This window comes from Athene cunicularia (assembly GCF_003259725.1).
Source record: "Athene cunicularia isolate RWA chromosome 26 unlocalized genomic scaffold, athCun1 chr26_part2, whole genome shotgun sequence".
NCBI lineage: Eukaryota > Metazoa > Chordata > Aves > Strigiformes > Strigidae > Athene > Athene cunicularia.
In genome coordinates this window covers 2,688,246-2,712,179 of record NW_020799137.1, presented here as the reverse complement: position 1 = coordinate 2,712,179, position 23,934 = coordinate 2,688,246, and the positions used below count along the sequence as shown (strand labels likewise).

The 23,934-nt window shown below is 45.8% G+C and overlaps 1 protein-coding gene across 5 annotated transcripts in view; it reads left to right on the top strand.

The window, feature by feature from the left end:
* Nucleotides 1-688: 688 nt before the first annotated feature.
* ANKS1A (ankyrin repeat and sterile alpha motif domain containing 1A) overlaps nucleotides 689-23,934 on the top strand; it is an 81,719-nt gene continuing 58,473 nt past the window's right edge. For 3 of the 5 annotated variants that reach the window (XR_003399990.1, XM_026864356.1, XM_026864355.1), the window contains exons 1-8: nucleotides 689-781; nucleotides 8,597-8,893; nucleotides 9,601-9,676; nucleotides 9,976-10,077; nucleotides 11,372-11,467; nucleotides 11,578-11,774; nucleotides 13,585-13,683; nucleotides 17,583-17,700. Coding sequence is in view for 3 of the 5 variants with exons in the window: in XM_026864356.1 (XP_026720157.1) it covers nucleotides 8,690-8,893; nucleotides 9,601-9,676; nucleotides 9,976-10,077; nucleotides 11,372-11,467; nucleotides 11,578-11,774; nucleotides 13,585-13,683; nucleotides 17,583-17,700 (892 nt within the window). In the remaining 2 variants the exon portion in view is untranslated. Of the gene's footprint in view, nucleotides 782-2,954; nucleotides 3,058-8,596; nucleotides 8,894-9,600; nucleotides 9,677-9,975; nucleotides 10,078-11,371; nucleotides 11,468-11,577; nucleotides 11,775-13,584; nucleotides 13,684-17,582; nucleotides 17,701-22,724; nucleotides 22,842-23,934 lie in introns of those variants that run through there. The other 2 variants (XM_026864354.1, XM_026864357.1) reach the window with 2 other exon arrangements.

Below are 23,934 nucleotides of genomic sequence, written 5' to 3'. Positions count from 1 at the left end.
GTGAAGCCATAGAGGCATTGGCTGCTGCACAGTATGGTCATACATCTCTAAAAATTTGGCAAAACACTGAGGTTTTCAACCATCCTTCTATTCATAAGCAATTTGGGTAAGATATAAGAACATATTAAAGGTGGCTTCTCCAGTAACAGTCCTCTGCAGTCTGTCTGGTGTCCAACGTGTTGCTGTGCCTGCACCACTTAAAACTTGCTTTTGTGCATATTACATTTTTAAGTAACTCCAGTCTTCAGCGTGGTAAATTTTGTTTTGTTCATTGCTACTTAAGACACTGAGAAATTGAAGAGAGTTAAAATCTTTATTCATCTTCATCGTGCTGGTGCAATTCACTTTTCACCAGGGCAGCTTGTGGGTGACTTCAGTCCCTGTTCAGCTCCATTAGTGTGAAGGTAACACAGATCTTTCCTGAGCTCATCTCAGCAATATGGCTTTCACACACACATGCTCACCCTTGGGCAGCATTTAATAGGAACACTTTAAAACCACATTTCAAGAGAATTCCTGAAATACTCCTGCTGAAATTAACTTTTTGTAGAATACTTACTGCAGAAAGTAAGCTGTGGAACGAAGACTGAATATCTTCTGGACTCAAGTTTCCTTCTCTTGCAGGGATGTGGTGGAAGTTCTGCTGAGGAACGATGCCCTAACCAACGTAGCAGACTGTAAAGGCTGTTACCCTCTTCACCTGGCGGCGTGGAAAGGAGACGCAGACATAGTGAAGCTCCTCATCCACCAGGGACCTTCACATACTAAAGTGAATGAGCAGGTCTGCGTATTTTTCTTTAATATGTTGTTGAATCGCCTCCCTTAGATGGAGGGAGCCTACTTCAGCTGACTCCTGACTCTTCCCAAACTAGCAGCAATTGTTATAAAGTCCTACTTGCTAGTGGGATAAGAAGGGCTCTGCCTAAAGCAAATACCTCCAGTTCTGAGTTAGTGGTTGAATGAATAAAGTATATATGTTTATATACATGTACATAAATATGAGACCCACTCAACACCTATGAAGTGGTCTGCTTTCATACTGGGCTTCTGAAACTAACCCATAGTTTTTCCTTTCAGTTGGTGGATAGCTGAGAAGGTTTCTAGTTCTGTCAAAGGATACATTGGCTCCCTTCTTTGGGAACTAATCAAGGCAGCTTTGTTTAGTCTTTGTTTGGCCATGCGCTCTGAGCTACTCTCCTGGCTTGTCTCTAGCACTTGCTCCAGTTAACTAATTTGTCAGTTGTAAGGTAATTTGAACCCTGCTTGCCCCCAGATAAATCCCTAGCTTAATCTTAAAGAATTATTTTCTCAATCAGGCAAGAAAAAAGATCTGGTGGATTTCTTCCCTTTATCAAGCCGATAGTTTTTGGGTTAGGATGCAGAGGGATTGATTTGTGTGAGAGCAGTGGCTGCTGTGTCCCCTTTGGAGGGCTGGCTTCTGTGTAAATCCCCTGTGGAAGTCAGCGGTATCTTTACGTTTCCTGGGGAACTTGTGAACTGCTGCTGCTGAAAGACCCAAATATTTCTTTTGTTTAAGAGTTTTGTTATAAGGGAACTGGTTTACTGAGTGAGGCCAGCTGAGCAGTCTTACTGAACCACTTATGGCTGAGTGAGCTTGGGCAGACATGCAGTGACAGATCCAAATTGGATGGTTAAAGCTACAGTAGCCCTTAGTTGTCCTGTTCCTGAGGCAGGAATATGCAATGTCCCCGTGAATCAGCTCCTAAACCACTCAGGCTTTCATCCAAGAGGAGAGGAGCAAACCAAAATAAGTTTGTCTGCCTTAATACCACGAGGCTAACATTGTATATTCATTCAGAAGTTGATTCACAGGTAGGTCAGATACTCATGGCTCAGGTTTAGCAAAACCTGTCAAAGTCCAGATGAGCAGCTGGGAACTGTGAGCTTCTGCTGTTTAATTTTGATCTGGGTATATACTTTACAGAAGCTGAGTAGCAAACTCCCTTCTGACTCAGGCTTAGGAGTCCTAGTCCTGCTTCCAGCCATACTTTGTGGGGACCGAAGTGCCGTGCTTAAGTTTCCTGTTCCTCAGCGTGATGGCTAACGTGGTGCATCAGGCTGCTCCAAGGCTAAATGGTTGCTTCTAAACCATCACAAAATGGAAAATATGGTGGTAATGCTACTCACTACCACTCCTTAATTGGGCAGAAATAACTATGAGTGTGTGTTTTAATGTCTTTGTTGATAGTTTTCCAGTTTGGGGCTGTGGTTACTAATGTCTTCAGGCACAGCTACAGGCATTCAGTCTGTTTAAATAGGTTTGAGAAGTGTAGTTAGCTGTTCACAATCAATCTGATAAGAATTGACTGAGGGCCCTGAGTGTAAACTGTTCTGCTCCGAGTAGGGCAGGTACAGGGGAAACCTTTGCAAAAGATTAAAAGCTTAGCGTAATTCTCCCAGGTAATGTTTCATTAATGTCTGTTTAGTAGGAACCTTTTTAAATGAGAGAAGTCAGCCGAATAGCCTGTGCTGCTTGTGTTTGGAGCCCTGTAAATGAAATGCATGGTGGTTCAAGTTACAGGCATCAGCAGCTGGAATGGCTTCTGCTGTTAATAGCTTTGACTGGAACAAGATGCTGTGTTCTGTCATTTCCACCCCTTGGGAGTCACCCATTGCTTTGTTGCTATATCTCACCCATTTCATGATCACATTTTTTTTTTCTTTTTCCTCTTCCTTTTTGTAGAATGCTCTTGAGATCAAAGAACTCAAAAAGTACGGCCCCTTTGACCCATATATCAATGCCAAGGTGTGTACTTTGCTGTCAGCATTTCACTGCATCATTACTCCAAGCTGCACTCGTGTGCTTCCAGGTGCAATGTCATCCAGTTGCAATAATACCTGTTCAGTTTGCAGCTGCTTGGGGAAAAGTAAAATGCAACCATTTATTTACTGTGGGTTTCTTTCTTCAAAGCAGTTATAGAAACATAATTTAAGGGAAGCTTTTCCTTACTTTCCTGGGGGCTCCTTCATTGCTTAGCCTTGTAGGACTCACGGTGATGGTCAGTTTGCTTGATTTGGCTGGATGACTTCCAAAAGGTAATGTTATTTCAATTAAAATGCTTTAGGCTTTGTTTCATGTGCTAATGTTGCTGATAAATGCAAAGAGAAGGAATTTTTTTTTTTCCTGCTTAAACATGGATGCGTTTTCTCTGTGGGCTGTTTGGAGTGAATTTTCATGCCTTTTCTCCTACAGAATGCATAATGCTGTGTCGTTTGAATGGACAGTTAATTCTTTCGGTGGTGGTGGGGAGAAGGGAAGGCAGTAATGTTCATGCCTCCCTTCCCAAGTCCTTCATGTCCTGCTTATTGCATCAGTCTCTCTTTTTTTGATGTTAAGTCTGTCGTGTCGTCTGACCCTTCAGCCCTAGTCTTCTGTTCCTGTTTTCTTGCCTATTTTGCTCCTCTCTTGCTTTTAGTTGTTCTTGAGCTACAAAAAGGCATGACATCAGCACTTACGATGCACCGAGGCTGAGCAATTGAGGAAGCAGATAAGAAAGTTCCTGGTGGTGTTTTCTCAGACACCATTTTTCATTTTTATTTATAGTGAAGCTGCAAGCCAGCGATGGCATAATAGTCTGCTGATTTATCATGAGATACTTCTGCTGTAAACCACCATGCCACAGTTGCTTCCAGCCAATTATTTTAGATCCAGCCACTCATGGCAGATTTCTGTCTCTCAAAGTTTAGTTAAAACTTTCGCTCTGCTTGATCCGCAGTGCTGTAAAAACACACATTCGCAGTTCCTGAGCTTGCTAACCACTGGGAATTAGGTTTGGTTTTCGCAGGCTTCTATTTTGGGAAATACTCTAGTGCATACCTCTTTAAGCACAAATATATTTACATGAAGTTCAGCCCTATTGGTGATTTTTACAAAAATTCAGATGGAAATTTTGCAACAAATGTCTTCTGCAGAAACATCATAGTGAGCAGTTCAGTTGCCTGAAAGGAATTCTCTAAAGCCTTGTCAGTAACAGAGTAAAGCCTTACACACTCCACCGTTAAAATGTTGAATGAAGAGGGAATGTAAAGATGAGCTATATCGTGAGCTCACTTTCTTGGGGATTTTTGCTTATGAAGTATTATAATTTGGATTTTACTTTTTAAGTGCATTATTTTAAACTCTCAGTTCGGTTTTCAAGATGGCTGTAATGCTCTCAAGAACAAGGCGAGCTTTTTTTTAAATCTTTGCCTTGGTTTTAAGGAGAGAGATAGAATCCCTACACAATCTGTTAGGTTCCTCACAAGTTCTGAACAGCTTTCTACAAGTTTCTGGCCAGGTTTGATGAAGAGCACGTGGAATCGTACCCATTGTGCGAACCTTGACGTGCAAACCTTCACAGTAGCCTGGCTGCAGGCGGGAGAACCACAAAAATTCTGGGTGCAGAGTGTAAGAGTCCTCGCTTAGTTGGTGCTTCCAGCTCCCATGCAGGATGGGATGTCATACAGAAATGATCGAAACGACATGTTTCAGTTTTCTAAACGTTTTGGGATATTTAGAAGAAGGGGAAAGTATTTATAGAGGGCTGAACTACAATTTAATATCCTGTTGAGGAATAGATAAGAGAGCTTCTTGCTGTCCTAAAAACTAAAGAAATAGTTCTCTCTTTTTATGCCCCTTCCTTTTCAACATCTTTTATTCAGTAGGAGGTCCCTGCAGTCGGTTATAGCCTGAAGGACTTCTGAAAAGCAAATAATAGAAGCAGAGTTAAGAGATGGAGCAAGCAACTTTGCTTCAGTCACTCCTGCTATCTTGAATTGGGTTATTTAATTTGTATGAAGGAACCAACCAGTTGAGCAGAGCCTAAGTAGAAAAAGCTGTCACATAGCTCAGGTTTGTGCACTGGTCTTTTTTTTTTTTAATTGGAAGCAAATGAATCATGCAGATTGGGTTTAAAGTGCTATAAATCTAAATGGGCTGCTGAGAAAAGTGGAAGCCTACCATCTGGAGTCTGCAAATGAAACCGGGCAGCGAACCCACCCGCAGAGCTCCCGAAAGCTTGTTGGACATATGGGGATCTTTTTTTTTTTTTTTTCCCCCCTCCTGAAATGTTTGGCATTGCTGGGCACCTGTAGGAAGGAATGAGGCCTCTTCATCCTTACTCTGCTCCTGGCAGTGCTGTGTGGGACACTGCTGGAAATCGCGTGCTGCAGGAGGGAAGGAGATGGGACAACTGACCAGGCAGCTCCAGCCAACTCTTCTGGCCTGCATTGTGCCCGAGGTTGTGATGTGCCTTGGGTGGCACCTCCTGGTGAAGTTTGGATTTTGTTTAATGTTTTTTTCTCTTTCATTTCGGCCTGCCTTTAATTGAAACTTTGTGGAGTGCATGCCAGCAGGACATCCCTGTTCTGTGCTTTCGGATCAGCAAATAGCGGGTTTTTAACAGGGCTCTGTTAGATATGCACACACAGAACAAAAGCCTTCAAACAACCTTAGAAACAGGTTGGATGGGCCCAAAGGGTCATGTAGCCTCTTTTCCCAGCCCTGTGGCAGGATCAGGTCTATCTAAACCATTCCTGACCAGTGTTTACCTGGAAACTTCTAAAAAAAACCTCAGATAGTGACAGCTCTGTAGTCTCCCTTGGCAGTTTATATGACCGTTCAAATCTTTGCAGGTTAGAAAGTGTGAAGACTTTCCCTTATTTAAACCAAGTCTCTCTTTCTTCAGTCAAAGCCCTCTTACAGTGTGTTAGGAACAGGCCTGCAGACAGATACACTTTAAGGGACTGTAGTTTCTCCATTTTAGCATGTGATGAGGAGCATAAGGGCTACAGTATGCTGTATCTAGTTACCAGGGCTTGGAAAATTTGATGGAGCCCATATGAAAGCAGAGGCATTTCTGCCCGTGTTCCTATTTTGTGGTCTGTAGGCGGGCATCGTGCAAGCCCAGCTTCTCACTCCCAACTGTGCATTGGGGGGATGCTGAGATTCCTGCAAGAATGCAGCCCCTGGGCCCTGTTGAGTGCTCTATTTTTCTAAAAAGTTTTGGAAGTTGAACCCATATGCCTTCTGGCTGCTGGAAAGAAATTTTCTTTTTCCCTCTCTGATAAATATGTATGTCTGAGTGCTCGTGCTCATTGTGCAGGCTCCGTTCTGGTTCGTGCTTGGAGAGGCGATGCGGGGAAGGGAGGCAAAGTCCCTTGCCTGGCGCAGCTCTAGTATTTTTGGCTGCTCAAAACTCTCCCAAAATGGAAGCAATAAAGCCTTATGCAATAACAGGAATTTCCAGTACACACAGTCTGTGGTGGGGAAAGACTTGCTGGAGTGATTCAGGGGAGTTTACCACCTGGTGATCATTCTTGCAGGAGGAAAGTCTGGGGATTTCACCCTGAGCATCAGAGCCCTGACCTGCCTAAGGAAAATTAAACTAAATTGCAATGAAGATGGGGGAATTCTCCAACAATTATGTTATTAAAGGATGTTGTGTTCCCATTTTGAGGCGTCAGGCAGGTGTTTGGAGTCGCTGCATGCTTTAAAGTGCCCTTGAGGGATACAGCCTCCATGCCAGGGAGGGATGAGACAGGGACAGTCCTAGCAGTGGAAATCCCTGGTAGCCAGGGCTAGCGTGGCGTGAGCAGTACATACCCCCATGGATCTTTGGCAGATACCCGCTGCTCCAGAGGGAGCTGAGTTTATCTATTTGTTCTGCACAAATTGGCAGCGAGCCTCCCCCTTGCTGTGGGGCAGGCGGAGGACCTCGTGCCCTGGGCTTGCTGGTACCTGGGTTCCATTCCCTCTCAAGTAAGCACAGTGTGATTTACCAGCCTTTCAAATGCCTTGGGACCAGCAGCTTAGGCTGATGGCTAGGCGTGATCTCTGTAGTTCTCTATTCTCTCCCCTTCTCAGTCCGTTTGTATATTTTATGTGCAGACCTGTATTCTGCAGTAACTTCTGTCCACTTGTATGTGCCTTCCCTCACCATGGCTGCCTCTGCCACTCCGAGTATAAAGCCTGTTGTCTGACTTTGAACTTCTGTGCTAACAGTGATGCCGTGCTCTCCTTACCTCCTTAAATATCTCACTTCTGCATGTGGCTGTTGCTCCTTCCTGCCTCCTTGGTCTTTGCTTTTATACAAGTTGCAGCCGCAGAGAGCTCCTCTCCAGAACTCCCTGCTTCCTTCACGCTTTTCACGTGGCTGAAAAATGATGCAAATACCAGATAAAAACAAATGGGAGTTCGCATGCATGACTCCTGTAATCCTTGGAATGACCTAACACGTTGATAGGCTTAAGGTACTTGTACAGCAGAGCAAGTTCTGCAGCGTGGTTGTGAAACGGTGCAAAATACTGGCTGCTCCTATGAGCTGGTGTCCACAAAAGTGCGTGTGCTCTCAAAGCAAAAAGGAAGGTATTTTGATCAAATTCGGTTTCTAACGGAGGATTCCCAATTTCATCAAGACAAGCACATTCTCTGTTTTGTTTTGGTTTTTTTTTAATGGGAACTGTTCTTAAAATGACAAATTCAACCATGATTCTTTCAGCAAAAGTTGAAGTGTGTAACAGTTTGTACTGAAGTTTTTGGGGGTCAGATTGTTAGATAAGTATTTATCTAAGTCAGTACTTATCTAAAAAGTTAGATATTTAATCTAAACTCCTTAAACTGCAATCCCTCTGTGTATAACACACAATAATAAAACTAGAAACTTGAGGTGAATTTAATTTGAGAAAAGGCTCTTAAATGTGGCAGTGTTCCTATTTTGCACCTGCAAGTGAAATCTGTTAGGTTGCTTGTCTTTCAGTGCTTTGCATTGCTGATTTTTTTAACCTGACAGATGCTGCATGAGTTAATTGGGTCTGGCTTTCACTTGGAGGTGTTCTCTTGTTGCTTGGACATCTCTTCCCTCAGTTGACCTGAGACCTTGGCTTGTTAGTGGAGTGATCTAATTGCAGTGCTTTCTAATTCACAAATTGCATGTCATTTAATGCACCCTTTCTCTAACCAGCCAGCTTGCGAGCTTCAGAATTGAAAAGGTGGAATGATTGTTAATAATCAGGATAAGTAGGATTTGAAACAATTGAAGTTTAAATCTAAAATGATGACAATTAAGCTCCAGGAGATAGAATTCATGCTGCAGTTTGCCTACGGTATATTGCAGCCTTTTGGTTTTGTGGAACCTCAGAGTGTGGGATGGTGCCAACAAAGAACAGACTGCTTTCCCTTGGTGCTAGCAGAGTTAATGGGGAACCAGATGCAGCTCGGCAATCCCTTAAACTGCAGTGTGGTCCCTTGATTTTGACCTCAGTGCCGTGGAAGCAAGCTATTCCATATATATAGCACCTATTTCCCATAGAGCAGATTTCCCATATCTGAGTAAAGCTTATTGTTCTGGCTGGTTTTGAAGCTTTTACTGGGTGGGTCGGTAGATGAGTTCATGAGGGGTTGGCTGTGCCTGGTAAACGGTTAGTGAGATGGTGAGAACATTGCTCCAGGCTCTGTTTCAAACTGGGCGCTCTGCTTCCCGACTGCTTTTTTTTTTTTGTCTTGTTTTTGCATTTAAACTTCAATGGTTTGAGCGAGGCACGGCGCAGCTCTGTTCTCCCCCGTTTTGACGCGTTGGCGTTTGTGACCCCCCCCCAGAACAACGACAACGAGACGGCGCTGCACTGCGCCGCCCAGTACGGCCACACAGAGGTGGTGAAGGTCCTTCTGGAGGAGCTGACCGACCCCACCATGCGCAATAACAAGTTTGAGACTCCCCTGGACCTGGCCGCGCTCTACGGGAGGCTGGAAGTCGTGAAGATGCTCCTGAACGCTCACCCCAATCTTTTAAGCTGCAACACTAAGAAACACACTCCCCTGCACCTGGCGGCTAGGAATGGTCACAAAACTGTAGTCCATGTCCTCCTGGATGCTGGCATGGATAGCAACTATCAGGTATTTGGTGTTTCTGAGTTTGGAGGGTTGCTCTGATTGCTGGGGGGTGGAGAACCCGTGTTGTCGTGGCACGGAGAGCTGCACTTCACCCTCCTCCCGGAGGGATTGTTGATAAAAGTTGAGCGCTGGCTTTGGTTTGCTTTGGGTTGTTTGTTCAGCTCTTGGTTGCTCTGAGAAGCTGCTCAGAGGGATTCTGGTGCTGTGCATGCTTCACACCTGCTTGTTAGTGGGACAGAGAGCCCCAGGCATGTAGCGAGGGGGGGAGAAAACCTTTTGCCTAAGCTATTCTGCCCTTCAGTACTGTGAGCTTTTGATAGTGATGGAGGCAAACTGTGTCTCTTCCTGTCAAGCCACCTGTGGATACGCTGTTTTCACAGCAATAGCTTGTATGCGATGGTCTTTCCTTTTCAGGACATGACCTCTTGCTCACCTGCAGAAAGTCCTCTCTTGGTCTCTAACCCGGGCCCGCATGTCTCTCTGAAAAGCCCATCCCCATTTTCCATTCCAAACGCTCGGCACTGTAATAATACTGATAGTCTGTCCTCAGCTGGAGATCGTGTTGCCCACATTTTGTATATTTATGGCTTAATAAATTATTTATTATGCTGTATATTTACTGCTTCTGTAACCTTTTAAAACTTACCTCCATCACCATTCCCCACTGTCTAGCTTCATGCTGTTTTCCTGTTTTTCCATTTAATTTGCAGACTGAAAAAGGCAGTGCTTTGCACGAAGCTGCTTTGTTTGGCAAGACAGATGTGGTGCAAATATTGCTGGCTGCAGGTGAGAGAGCGATCCCCTTCTGAAGCAATAACTTGACGATCCCTTCACCCAGAGCTTGAGGAAACCCCTTTAGAGTGGCAGCATGTTTCTCCAACCAGCTATCAAGGTTCCTCAGAGAGAGGAGAGGTTATCTCTTGGTGTTCAGCTTTAGGTCTGCGCCTCTGCAGCATTTTTTAGCACACACACACCCCACACCCCCCCAGTGATGATTACAAATATAAGATCTGACTTGATGAAAGACATGAATTTGCACATAGAAAATATTCTTGCTTTTACCTTCTCTACACATATTGCCATAGGTATTGATGTGAACATAAAGGACAACAGAGGCCTGACAGCTCTGGATATTGTGAGGGAACTTCCTTCTCAGAAAAGCCAACACATAGCAGCTCTTATCGAAGGTGAGTGGTGTAGCTCTGTGTGTAGGCAGGAGAGAAAAGTCTGGGGTGCTAATTGTGCCCAGTGCAAGTACAGGGCTTTGTTCTCTAGTCCTGGAAAGTGCTGAAAGCAAAGCAGCTTCAGGTCAGGTCCCTTGATGAGAATCTCACAGGTGTTGGAAGGAATGATGCTTAAATGCTTGGGTGAACTGTCTCCAGACCAGATCTTTGCAGGGGGATGTCTTGGGGGGATTTAGGGGGATTAGCTTCTTTGCTGAAGGAGTGTGGCATGACTTTTACAGTTTAAATGGGCTTAATTGAGCTTTGTTTAACTCACTTTAGAAGTTAATTAAAATTAAGGATAGCCTAAATCTGCTTGCAGAATGTAAAGTAACAGATTTAGAAATGGTTTTGGATTAACTATCCTTTATGTGTTTTTGTAGGCAAATAGCCTTAGATCCTACTCCTCACTTCGTTGTGAGGCTTGGGCATGGATTTTGCAGAGGAGATTTACAGAAATGGCCTTGATTACTTGTGGTTTATAAAGGAGCTTGGGCCTCTTGTGTTTGTCCAAGTTAGGGTATGAAATGTGGCATCTTAGCTCAATTCATACCTTGTAATTACGCTGTCTCAATTTCCTCTCAGCTGTGGAGAGAAAGATCAGAAGCATATGCAACTGGTGTACATTATTCATGCTAAGTATTTGAGAGCTTTACAGGTTCAAAGCACTTTGCAGACTTTTAATTAAGCTTTGCCTCTGAGGCTGATAGGTATTATCTCTATTCTGAAATTGAAGACAAAGATGGGCTTTAAAACTGAAGTTCTTGCAGGTAAATGGTGTTAGTTTGCTCCTGTGGGCGAGCTGGCTGTGTGAGATGTTGCTGCCTGACTTGATTTACGTGAGTTTAATGTTTCTAGCTTTGCCTGTGCTTAGGGGACCCCAGCTAGAATTGGTTTCTCTTGTCTTATGACTCCAGAAGACCAAAGTACATCTCTGCTTAGTGATGTAGCTCATGTCTACAACGTGAAGTAATCTGCTCCATGATGTTGGGTCCGTACAGCATCTTTGCAGCTTTGTGATTAAAGACTGTAAAAGTTCAAAGAACCATCCTTAACCTTGTGCATGTGATTATAGAGGCTGCCCGGTTCTATTTTTGGGATCTGAGCTGCAAATTTTAATAATGTACTTTGGTTATTTTTTGGAGACTAAATAAGCTGACAGTTGACCTTCCATCCACGAGGGAGGAGGTACCATATGCTGAAGTGGACGTAGAACTAGATTGACATAAACTGACCCTGTCACCCCACTTCATTGCAGATTACACGACTGGGAAGAAAAGTGCCAAAGCTGCAGAGAAGACTGTTCAAGCACCGCTTGTTCCAGCCACTGACCCTGTGTGCCGAATATCTCAGGGTAGGCTTCCACACAGCACAGCAGTCCCTAGCGCTCTTCTCCCTACAAGTGCTGCCTTCCCAGGAGCAGAAGCCCCACGTGATGTACTCGCGTGTCTCTTCCTCTCACAGGTGATGTGGAGAAAGCAGTGACAGAACTGATCATAGATTTTGATGTGAACCCAGAAGAGGAGAGCCCCTATGAAGCTTTATACAATGCAACGTCCTGCCACTCCCTGGACAGCCTTGCCAGCGGGAGATCTTCAGATCGAGAGTCTGTGAATAAGGAAGCAGAATCAACTGGTCTCAAAGCAGCAGGAGTCAGGCCTGTATGTAGCTCTGTGTGCTTGTCTCTGCTTGCCTTAGAAAGACAGGTAACTTACTCTGTTTTCATGATTTTGCCAGCTGCCAATCCCCCAGCTTGAGGAAATCTTTAAACCCATCCCTGATGTTGGTTAGAGCAGGCAGGTTCCTCTCCTTTTTCACGGGCGTGTTTACATAACCTCTCTCGTGAACACAAGTAGCCACTTCCACGTGCCTGACTTTCACCTGGTGTATCCTTCTGTTTGCTGGCTGTTGCACTGGTGCCTGTGAATTTTGGTTCATCAGGACATTGCACTTAGCTGAAGGGCTAACCTCTTGTCTAGAAGAAAGCTTTGGGAACTTGCATGTGGAGCATTTTTCTTATCTCTCTTGCTCCCTGCATTGCCCAAGAGAAGACTCTCAATAAATTATCTTTAAGAATATCCTGTTGGAAACTAATTGGCAGCGGAAACTTTTTTTTTTTTTGGTGTGTATTACTTGCAGAAATCTGTAGAGGGTACTCAAGGCTTTATAAGTCAATGCAAAGCTCCTGGAACTGTCTCCAAAGAAGTCTTCCTCACCTTCTGTTAGTTGCAGGCAGTGGCAGTGCTGCTATGGGGCGGATGGGGTCTGGCCTTGCAGCATGCTGCCTCAGCTTCAGGGTTTGTTTTCAGGTTGATTCTACAAAAGCCTACTCTGTGGATGTATTTTTGGACAAAAGGCGCAAAGCGGCAATGAACAATTAAACTGCTGGTGGTACTGTAACCATGATTCCTCTCTCCAAAGAGGTGCATCCTTTTTCCTCTGCTATTAGCAAATACAGTGAAACGAGACAAAAAGTTTAGAAAACTGGTGTTTCAGCCAGATCTCTCTTCAGGGCACGCAGGGCACTATTCTGTTACTTACTAAATCTTGCTGGCGTATCCATCCGTGTGCTGTCCTGTGTTAATAGTGTCTGATGAGAAATCAGCTCAGCTCTGTCACAAGTAAGAAAAGATGAGAGGCTGAACTGCAGTGAAAAGGGCGAAGAAAGAGGGGACGTGCTCCAGGAGCTTGCCAGAGCTTCTCCCAAGTCTTCCTTGAGGTTTTGGAGCGAGGGGTTCGCCTCTGCCATCTTTCCCTTTGCCATTAGATGGAGCCGTTGCAGGGCAGGAGATGACCCAGAGCTGTGTTCAGCTCTGCATGGAGAGGAGGCAGCGCTGCTCTTACAGCCCACAGGCAATCTTGGGGTATTTGAGGAATGCAGTGCAGCATTGTTTCTTGATCTCTAGGGTTTTTCACTATAAAAGGTGCCTCTGGAATCACTTATTCTTGTTACTGTTTCATTAAGACACAAGCGATGAGTCTTCCCTTTCTACCCATTCGCATGAGCTCATTACTGACCTTCACTGGGAAAGCTGTGCCATTGAGATTACCAGTCTGGGTCTGAACGAACTGGTTTAAGTAAGGAAGCAATAAACCTGTGCAAACACCACTTCCACCAGAGCAGTTTTATTCTCCCGAAAGCACAGTTGTGCTCACGTGGGTCCGAGCTGGCCCTGTGCAGCCTCACTGCCCCCGAGCAGGAGCGGGTGGTCTGTTCCCATGGCAGTCCAGCCCCAGGACCTCAGGAAGGGTGCTCTGCCCAGATAGGTGTCCTGCTGGAGAGGAGGAGGAGGAAAGGCAGCAACCATTGCAAAGCTCTGTGCTGTTAGGACTGAACTTTGCCTTCACCTAGTTTAATCTGAGGAGGTCCTTACCGTGCTGCATTCACAGCAGTGTGGACTTCGCCTTGGTGGAAGCAGAGGGGGGTATGCTTTAACACAACGCTGTTGACAGTGGTCTTCTAAACCCTAGAGAGAACGTCCACCCCCGCCTGCCAAGCCACCGCCCGATGAAGAGGAGGAGCAGCAGCAGCACGTGGAGAAGAAGATAGGCCACGGTGCTTCCTGTGAGGTATGTGGGGCTTGATCTGGGTTTTTTTTGTAGGAGTGGCATTTAAAGATCAGTTTTAATAATCTGGAAGGAGCCAAGTATGATCCTACCTCCCCTGCAAGTGGGGTTGTGGCTCTGAAGTAGTGTCCCTCCAGCATTGCTGCTGTCACTTGCCATGGGAACTTCCTTCGCGCGTTTGTTCCAGGGCACCTCTGTGTTGACCTTCAGCCTTACTTTCCTATTCTTGGCTGAGAATTCCCTTAGGAAGAGTTTTTTCTGCATCACGTTACGATGTGTACTGTTGCCTACTTGCAATGATCCCACCAAATGCCTCTTCACTTGAGACTGAAACCCAAAGGGCCGTGGCTTCCTGCTTCCTCTTAACCTCCAGCCGTGAAGGGGATGCGTGGGCTTGTGGGTCCCGCTGCCTTGGACAAGGGTCAGGGGCTTGAATTCGGCCAAGAACCTGGCCCAGCAGATGTTACAGCTGTCTTCTGGAGAGGTCAATGCCTGTGAGCTGCGTTTTGATGAAGCTAAAGCTCTCCTGTTCTGCACTGTTGCTCCTGGGCTTTCTATTGCTCTTTTATTCACCAGCCTGTGAACCTCAGATGTGAGGGCTCTCTGGGAGACCCATGTGTGGGGGGGGTGTGAAACCACAAATCTGTTTTTGCAACTTCTGCTGACACCCAGGAAAATCTTCAGAGCGCAAACAAATCTTGTGGATTTCCTTGCTTTTCCAAATGCCGTAGGTTTGTATGTAAAACAAGTGGAGTGTGTGCTGCCTCTAGCTGTCAGAACAGACTCCAGTTCACCAGACACTTGGCTTTGAATGTGTTGATCTGGTGAAGTTCCTACAAGGCATAAACGTGATCTGTTTTCTGATGTGTGTCAAATCTACACGCGACACGAGTAAACCTTATTTTCTTTAATAGAACTGACTGTAGAGAGAGAGAATAAAGCTCCAAACCGTGCATAAACAGTAAAACTGAAATGTGAAATTGTGGGCTGATCTTTACGCTGCTCTTAAAGTGACTTTGCAGGGTGTGATAACCAGTCCCGTGGCGGAGGAGAGCTGGGTAGCAGGTCACAGCGTAATTGGAGAGCAGAACTTGTTTACGACAATAAACACGAGGGAGGGAAGCGTGCGTTGACTGCTCCTGCTGAGTTGTCTTGCCATATTTAATTATAAAACACCTGCTGTGTTGTCCTGCCATTAACAGCTTCGGAAACATGATCCATTAAAGGAAATTTTGTCTGCAAATAGACTTGTATGCAAAGTGACTTGCTGGGGAGATCTTGATTTGCCACCAGTTTCATTGACAGGCCTTACAGCGTGTGTCACTGCCTGGAAGTGACCTTCTATACGTACCAATAAGGCACTTTGGGGTCTGATTCTTTTTCTTTGCTTTCTGCTTCTGGGGTGCTCTGCTTTTCTGACTCTTGCTCATTATTTATCATCTCAGAACATGTTCTCCCTGGGTTGGACGGGCGTGAACAGGAATACGCTTAGGGAATGCTGGAAACGTCTTGGAGCAGCATCCTGATCCGCCATCCTCCAGACCTGCTCTTGCATTAGAGCCAGGACAGTTAGTCATTGAATATTCTGGGGTTGGGCCAAACTCTAGTTTCTAAAGTAGTCTTTTTATTCCATTGCCAAGATGGGGCTATCAGGCGAAACAGATGTGCGTAAAGGAGAAACTTTTCACTTTCATCATGGAAAAACATTAGTACAAACAGGCAAAAGAGCTGATTGTTTGGAGGTGCTTGAGTGCCTTCTTTCACTATCTGCAGAAACCTTCTGGGCTTGTAGATGAATAAGAGTCTGCATTGTCAAATTAAACTTCAGTTTGGTTTGTTTACTACTCATTTCTGAAAGGGAAGTGCAGACAAAAGCCGAGGCGCCATGGTTGTTCTAGCAGCTTGGTCTGCAGTTCTGGAGGGGGAGGAGGGAGAGATGAGGTGAGTTACCCTTTCAGAATCTTTCAAAGTCCGCTGCTGTGGATTAAGTACACTTGAAAGAGCGTGCTTTTTAACAACATCTTATTTTTGGCCTTTGCTAGTAGTGAATATTTATACATGTTAACCCAACACATAGAAATAAATGAAAGATGAGCTGGAAGAAAGTTTTATTTGATTGTGTTATTCCTGGTTGTAGAGCCTACAGAGCAAGCACAGTTCTTCAGCAACAATGGTCTTCATTTTGAGCAATTTTGAACCTGAAATTCTATTTGAAGCTTGGAAGGATGAGAGATGGAGAAAATAAAGTGTAAATAGGCCTAGAAATGCACGCACAAAAGTTTTAGAAAGCAGAAGCTGGGAACTGTTTGCTGGTAGGGCGCTACTTCTTTGCATGTGTTCGGTGCGTTTTGGAGAGGACAGCACAGTAATCGTCATCCGCGGGAGTCTTAGGAGTACACTAATGCCTGGCTTGAGGTCCAGAATACAACTGTTATCACAGGCTGCTGCTGTGCAGTATTTTTCCAAGATCTCTGGCAAGAGCCTGTTACCTACTGTTATGGTCTGATGTTTTTGTGCCACCATCTGGTCAGAAGTTTTTTTTCCTTAATTTGCTTGTTATGAGCTCCTTCACCTGAGGAGATCTGCCTGACGGCTCATGCTCAAAGCAGGTAGAATAAATACTTTCTTCACCGGACGTAGCCCGTTTCCTCCCATTGAAAAAGTAGATTTAAAAGCCAGCTGGGTTTATGCAGAAGCAGTACACAGATGTAGGAATCCTGTCTGTGCTGCTGACTCCCGGGTGTCTCCCCCAACAACCCCTGAGCTTCCAGAGGTCCTGACTCGACTGCAGTCAGGTAGGTACCTATTTGCCCTTGAAGGAACGCCGATGCTGTCACTTTGGGGAAGAAAGTGGAGGTGGTGCTTCGTCTGCTGTCTAGACAGTGGCAGTTCGAGGAGTCTGTGAGCAGTGCGAGAGCCCTCCCTGAGGGGATGTTTTGTTCAGACCTGTTCTTCCCAGTCTTGGCAGCAGGTCGGGTTCTCTTGCTCTCTGGCTTGGCTTTGACCCCACCACGGTTGACTGGGCTGCAGTAGGCACTCACGGCTCCTGCGCCAGGGCTGTGTCAGCCTGCCAGGGTCTGGCCAGGAGATGGTGCTGAAAGGCAACTGACCACGCAGGCAGGGTGCCTTGAAGCCCAGTTCAGCCCCATTAGCACTGGGACGGCACATGCGGCTCTCTGGGGATGTTGAATGCCTCTCATTCTTGGCTTGAGGTAGACCAAAATGTGGGAGTCTGCAGCAAGACCAAATCCCTGCACATGGATGGTGGCTTTCCAGAGCAGCTTGCTTGGAGGCTCTGCCAATATTACAAACAAGCTCTAATCAGAAGCTTTTTGGGATTCAAATGAGCACAATTGCTGCTGCATATCCTGAGGTTAAACTGGGTTTATACAGTGTTGGCCTGAGAGCTCTTTAGTCCTAAATATGCAGTGCATCCTGAAGTTAGAAATGCTAGATCTGAAGCTTCTGAGAAGGTGGCAGGGATTTGGGCTTTTTTTTTTTTTTTTTTTTTTTTTTCCCAACCATGTCCTAATAGGGTCAGGAACTAAATAGTGAATGACGATGCAAATTCCAATAGCAACAGTAAGTCTGAGTGGGGATGAACAGGAATAACGGTCTCAGCTCTTTTCCCCCCTCCAGGCTGTCTGCAGACCTTGCACAGTGCATCAGTTGGTCAGTGCTAGAAAGCTGTCAGCAACATTAAATACTAGAAAATAAAGGGGGTTTGGGTGGTTCTTTTTGAGGGGAGGCGGAGGAAAAAGGACGTTTTGGATCACGCTCCACAGCGAAGGTGTTGCCTCTGCCAATTCCTTGCCTAAACCATGGCATAGAGGCCTTGTGCTTTATTGCTGGGATAAATAGCATTGCTTTGCGGAGCACTACATTATGCTGTTTTTTATTAGGCCTCTGTTGCACGAGGAAAGAGCAGAGGAAGTGGAGCTGAGGAAGAGGAACACCCTTACGAGTTGTTGCTTACAGCAGAAACTAAAAAGCCAGTTGCAGTGGACAGGAAAACAAAAGGTAAGTGACCATCCAAAAAGCAGAGCTGTTTGCTTAGATGCATGTAAGGGAAATACAGAGGGCAGAGAGTAACTGAGACAATTAAACTCTGTTGGGTGTGGTGGCTGGATTGCAATTGTTTTGTTTCCTGGTAATCTTCACTTTTATAAAGGAGAGATCTGAATGTTCCTGTACAAAATGTACGTGGAGGAAGGGCAACTCTGCTGTTTTGACAACGAAGAGATTGTGAGGACCTGCTCTGTTAACTTAGAAAATAAGCAAATCTAGTGCACGGTCAGTAAAAGCAGAGGGGCGAAGCCTGTGCCATGTTGTTACAAGTGAGATGAAGCAATGCAAGCTTTTAAATGAGCCGTGTTCTCCATCCAGCTGAATTTGAAGACCTGCTGGCGTTGCATGTTCATATCAGCAGATGATTGGCCCTGCTATCCTGGTCTTAAAGTCAACATCTTGCTGTGTATTAAAGCTAATTCGAGATGTTAACGAACAAAGGAGGAAAACACACATGTGTAGAGCAAACCCATTTCTAGAACTCACTGAAAATCCACTATATAGCCACATTAAGTATCAAACTAGTCTCTCTTCTCCCAGAGGGACTTTTCTGCTTTACAAAGGATCTGGGAACACTTTATCTCCTGTGTTTGGCTATTTCTGGGCTTTTTGGCTTTCCTTTAACAACAACAAAATTTGTTTAGAGGAAAACCATCTCTTGCTTTATTCAAAACTCCTGAGCAGGAATTTGGAAGGATTTAATTTGGACTCCAAACCTGGAAACCATCTCACTTTTAGGATAATGAGGACTGGATGTGATGCCTTGTTGACTGTCCTGTAAAACCTGCAGCTTTTTTTTTTTCCCCCCTTCTTGCAGCATGATAGCTTTCATTCCTTGAGTCCTGCCGCTCTCCTAGCTTGTATAGGGGGGCACAAGAGGCCATTGTTTTCCCACCAGCATTTGCCAAAGCCACTTGCTGCTGGAGGCAAAGTTAGGATGCTTTTCAGGTTGGCACTTCGCAGTCTTGGCCAGGAACAGTCCTTGGGCAACAGCCACTGAACCAGAAACTTTCAGGGTATCTTTTCAGTGTGCAGCTATTGCTGGTGATTCAAGTGCAAGCTATGCTGGACTGCTTTGCTCCTTCCTCTGGCTACTGTGTCTAGGCTTAATTAGTAGAAGGGAAGGTGTGGTGTAGTTGTGTCAGGTTAAAATAAAATCTCCAAGTAATGTATCTGATGGTTGGTGATGCAAATCTCTTCCCCTGAACACCTGAAGACATGGGTGCTGCAGGCCATCTAAGCCCCAGTTCATGGAGAGGTTGCAGGAAGCATCTTTATAGCCTGTTAAGGATCCAGAGCAGAGTCCTCTCTTTAATGTACAGCTAGAAAGATGGGAACTGTGACTTCAGGCTTTGCAGTCTGTGGAGAGTGTTACTGTGTTTGTAACAAACCTAGAGCCCTTCCCACTGTTGCAGTGGGAGAAATACAAGGATACAGTTGAGTTTTCTCATCTTCCAGGACATGGCCGCTCTTCTAAATGCAATTAGCTCCGTGATTAATGCGATGGAGCCTTTGATCTGGTGGAGGTTGAAGAGCTGCTCTGAGGGGGAAGGGGCCCAGCAGATGTATTTCTCATCTCTTGCCTGCCATAAGCTTGCCAGAGCCATCTTCCATTGCTCTTCATGGTGGACCTGCAGAAAGGGGCACGGTTGTTTGTCCCCCTTCTCCAGAGGGTACCAGCTGTTTTCCAAAACATCTTGGAGTGATCCCTGTGGCACGACTGCACGTGTGGCAGCGTCCCCAGCTGGCAGCTCTCCCTAGCCTTCAGGAGCAGCCGAGCTGTGACAGGACCCCATGTCATCTTTCACCTGGTGCTTGTCCTCTTGGGGACTTGAGGCACCAACTACTTCTAGCACTGACTATTTTTCTGTTGTGTTGTTCATCCTTGCTTTGTCACAGCATTACAGGTTGCTTCTTTCTGCATGAGAGTTTCATAACTGCTCTGCATCAGCTTTGAAATCTGCTTTATTACCCTGGGAACAAAAGGAAATGTTTCTGGCTTTTGCGGTAGCTGGGGTCAGATGCCAGAAGGGCCTGTGGAAGCAGACATAGCTGAGTATGAAATGCAAGGTATATGCTGATGGCAGGGGGAGAAGATGCATTTAGGCAGTAGCAGAGTTGTTTTGGCAAAAAGTTAAACAAGGGCCGAGTGAGGGAATGAAGCCTTAATTGGGGTGTTGGAGAATTTTCCCACCTCTGGATCAGAAGGGTCCTGGAGCATCAAAGGCAGCAGCTCAATCCCAAGACAAGGAGCAGGCTGAAGCATGGCTTTGAATTGCTTCTTGGCCCTCGATCTGAGAGGCCGGACTTCTAGATGTTACTTGAGTTCTGGAGGAGCCTTTGGTCAGAAGAGAAGGACTCTTAATTCTTGCAGGCCATTGAGAAGGGCTTTTCAGGGCAGCTGAAAGGCTGAATTTCAGGCACGCTGGTTTTAATGGTGCCTTTCATATGTGATAGCTGCCTTTGTTCTTCTTGCTGCAAGTTGTCTTGTATCCAGTGACTAGATGAATGTGGTATTATCCGCCTGGCTTTGGTTGCCTTTTGTGTATGTTACAGCAGTTTGCTGTCACATGCTGGAGCACTGGGAAAAGTTGGCCTAACGTTTTGGGCAAAGTATCAGAAGTGGTTTGAGCCAAATGCTTTCCCATCCCCTTTGGTAAGGAAACTACGTGCAATCGCGTGCATGAAGTCAGGGCATTCAGACTGTAACGGGATTTGTAAATAGGCCAAGAGAGGGGAACTGACCAGGAGGAGACTGTACAACTCCTGCTGCGTTCAGAGGGATCTGATGGAGGAAGAATACGGAAAATACTTCTGAGTTTTGATGTCTGGCTGGCTTCTCAGGAGAGTCCTCCACAAGTGCTGTCAGCAGTAACCACCTGCAGGTAGGACTCACTTGGTTCCTTCTGATAGTTGTTAAAAACTAATATTTCTTGAGGTTCTGCTGTGCTGCTTCCATAGGAAGCCCAGCTTTAATCATAGAATAGTTTGGGTTGGAAGGGACCTTTAAAGGTCATCTAGTCCAATCCCCCTGCAATGAGCAGGGACATCACTGAAGTCCCTACTTTGCCCTTCATCCTGCTAGAGTTTTTCTTTATGGTGATAGTGGCTCAACCAGATGTATGATAGTTCTCTAAAACAGAGATCTGAAATGAGGCAATGATAAACAAAACACGCTGCAGAGACTTAAAAGATCTTTGAGAGCCAGAGTATGGCTAGAGCAGCAGTGGGATGGATATCACTATTGGGAATCTGTGAGGACACATGCTATCGCAGACAAAGGTTGGAGGGGACAGAAACCTCTTGTTTTGCTGTGAGATGAGTGTTAAGTGCAGAATCGCAGCCTACATGCCCTCCCTTGGTTTCCTCATGGCTGGAGGACAGGCCCCTTGGGTCAGTCCTGGGCCCAAGCCTACATCTCTGCTGTCATGATGTATTTAGAAGCTTCTGTGCAGAGTCACATTAGTGATCTCTTTAAGCAACTACGACAGTGTTTTCTTGCCCTTTCTTAAAAGGGGAGTAGGGAAGGGAGCACAAAAGGGCACAAGTTCAAGTAACTTTTGGAGGATGAACTGCCCAAATTGTCTGAGCTTGATGAGACTGATATGGGAGCACACTGTACCTCGCATGCAGTACCTCGCTGTGTGAGGCTTTTGTTTCAGTTTTACTGCAGTTTTGCACCTCTAAAGTAGAACCCTAAAGGCCAGTTTTCTTTCCTTCTCTGGCCTTCTATGCCATGGGAGAGAGTTTTGCATGCTCCTCACTTCACAAGTTCTGGCATGATGTAGCATGGGGAGCCTTTTCGATATGAAAGTTAGAGGCTAGCATATGCCCGTGCTAATTTTAAGGTTGAGGAGCTTGAGCAAAAACAGCTGCAATAAGAGCTTCATTCCCCTAATCCAAGGGCATGAAACAAATCTTGCTGATGATTGATATATAGGGAAAGAAATTCAATGAGGCAGGGCGGTTGGAGCTCAGTGTTAGGAGTTTGGGGAAGTGCTTTGTATCTGGAATCATCAGGCTGCTGGCAGGGAATCTCTTAAGTGAATCCTCCCTGGGAAGCAGACAGTCTGGACCCAGAAAGGGGCTCCAGTTCCCATTAGGTGCTGGTAGTTCCTCCTGTTGGTGAAACCTGCAGCAGGCGTTGGGTGAAGAAGTCAGGACCAGTCCTGTGTCTCTGCTTGGGTGTCAAATGAGCAAGGGGAGTTGGACAGAAGTCCCTGTGTTAAGGACAACTCCCTTGCTGAGTTACAAGGTGTAACTGGAGGAGAATGCTTTCAAATCCCTGGAAGTGCAGTAGAACTGGGATCTCTCTGCTTTTCTAGCACCTAAATATTATCTTCCCCTTCTCCAAATTTGCTACACAGTTGAAAAATGAGGACTATTCATCTTTTTGCCATGAGAAAAGTGATCAGCACATGAGCTGAAAAACATCAGTAACCCGTCCCAAAAAGGTACAGACAGCTTCCTGGGATGGCCAGTGGTTGTTCTGGCCTCTCTGCTACCTGTCCTGAGGCACCTTTACTTGAAACCCCAAAAGGATTCATTGAAGCCTCAGCATCCCCTGGGGAACCCTCTCTGTTCTGCACCTCAGAGGTGAAAAGGAGCGAGATCGCTCTTCCCTGCCTATGTTGGTGGTTCTGTCCACACCTTTCAGCACAGGCCTGTGCTACGTGCTCTGAAATAACTCCTTCGAGATGTTCCTTGAATCTTCTGAGCGAGGGCTGCTGCCCTTGCTTCATCCCTTCCTTCCCTGGCAGCTGCCTTGTATTTTGAAGCCCTCCCTCGGTGGTGTGCGGATGAATGGGTGGCTGTGATTTCTGTTCAACAGGAGCCCTTTTGTGAGTCTCTGGAGCTGGATTTGGAGCACTTTGTTCTGGCTGGACCCAAGTGTTCCAGCACGTGGCATAAACTTTCACCAGCCGCCTCTCTGCCTTCAGCAGAAATGTCAGTAAAGGTTAAGCTGGGGCATGGAAGAAATTATTTCTAAGCGAGGGAAGAGGATAAGAAGAAAGGCAGCTGATTTTTGCAAGTTTTTCCCTCCCTGTCAGGTTAATGTGCCTGTCCTGTCAATGCTGTGTCCCTCTTGCCAGGTCAGTAGCTTTTTCTTATTCATACCAGTCTGTCTGATGAATGCAGCATGTCTGATCTCTTCTAAGGTTTCTCCCCAGTGCTACAGCTTCATAACTTTATGCAAAGTAACTCAACATAGTCTGGTCTTGAGATCTCCTGATGGGGTGCTGCCGTTGGCCCACCCCAGCGGCGCTGGGAATGGTGCTGGTGACACCACCTGCCCGTGGGGGATGTGCCTCCCCTTGGCAGCTTCAGTGGCAGAACTTGTGGTTTATGTGCCCGTGCAAGATAATCAACAGCTACTTCATTGTCCTGGAATCTTTAACTCACAGGATCCAGAATGAAATAAGCCCTCGCATCACTTGATCCCGGCGAGAGGCGGGGTCCGCCGGCGTGCTGCCCTGGCAGTTAACCTCCGTTCAGGCTTTTCAGCTGCCAACTGGGCAAAGCTGCTTTTAGCTTTTCTGTGGGGTAAACAAATGCCTGCGAGAGGGACTAGCTCCGCTCATCAAACCCAGGGCGCAGGAGACCTCAGGATCTGAAGCAGCTTGCAAAGACAAATGACTAATTCGGTCCTTTCCTGCCTCGTTTCTGGTGCGAGGACGGACCACAAAACCAGATGGGTGTTGGTGTTTGAAAATGACCTGGTCAGGCTTAGTGCTGGAAAGGATGCTTGAGGGGGAAGGAGTTGATCTCACTGTTGTTGCTAATAGACTGCTTTTAGTTAAAGATAAGTAAAATTCATTAGTGTATTTTTGCCTCGTGGGAAATGAGGATTCCTTTGCCTTGGTTTCCGAGAGCTGCTGTCTTGCAAAACAAGCAATTTCCTCTTCACGTCTAAACATCCTCCTTGCATTTCAGAGCCATGATATTGGGGTGTTTTGCTTTATTGTTCCTTTGAGGAGCAAAAACTGATGCTGCAGACTGAGGAGTGTTTCTTCAGCACTAAATGGAAGTGGTTACAATTTACAAGCACTTACAGGCAGCTATAGGAATCCTTGGTAAACAGAAGTTACACTTCTTAGCTTTACAGAGTCCTGCTTTTACAGTTCAAGTGCACGTGCAGATGTGACCAAGGTGAGTACACGTATGTCTGTGCACACACCTGGCAAT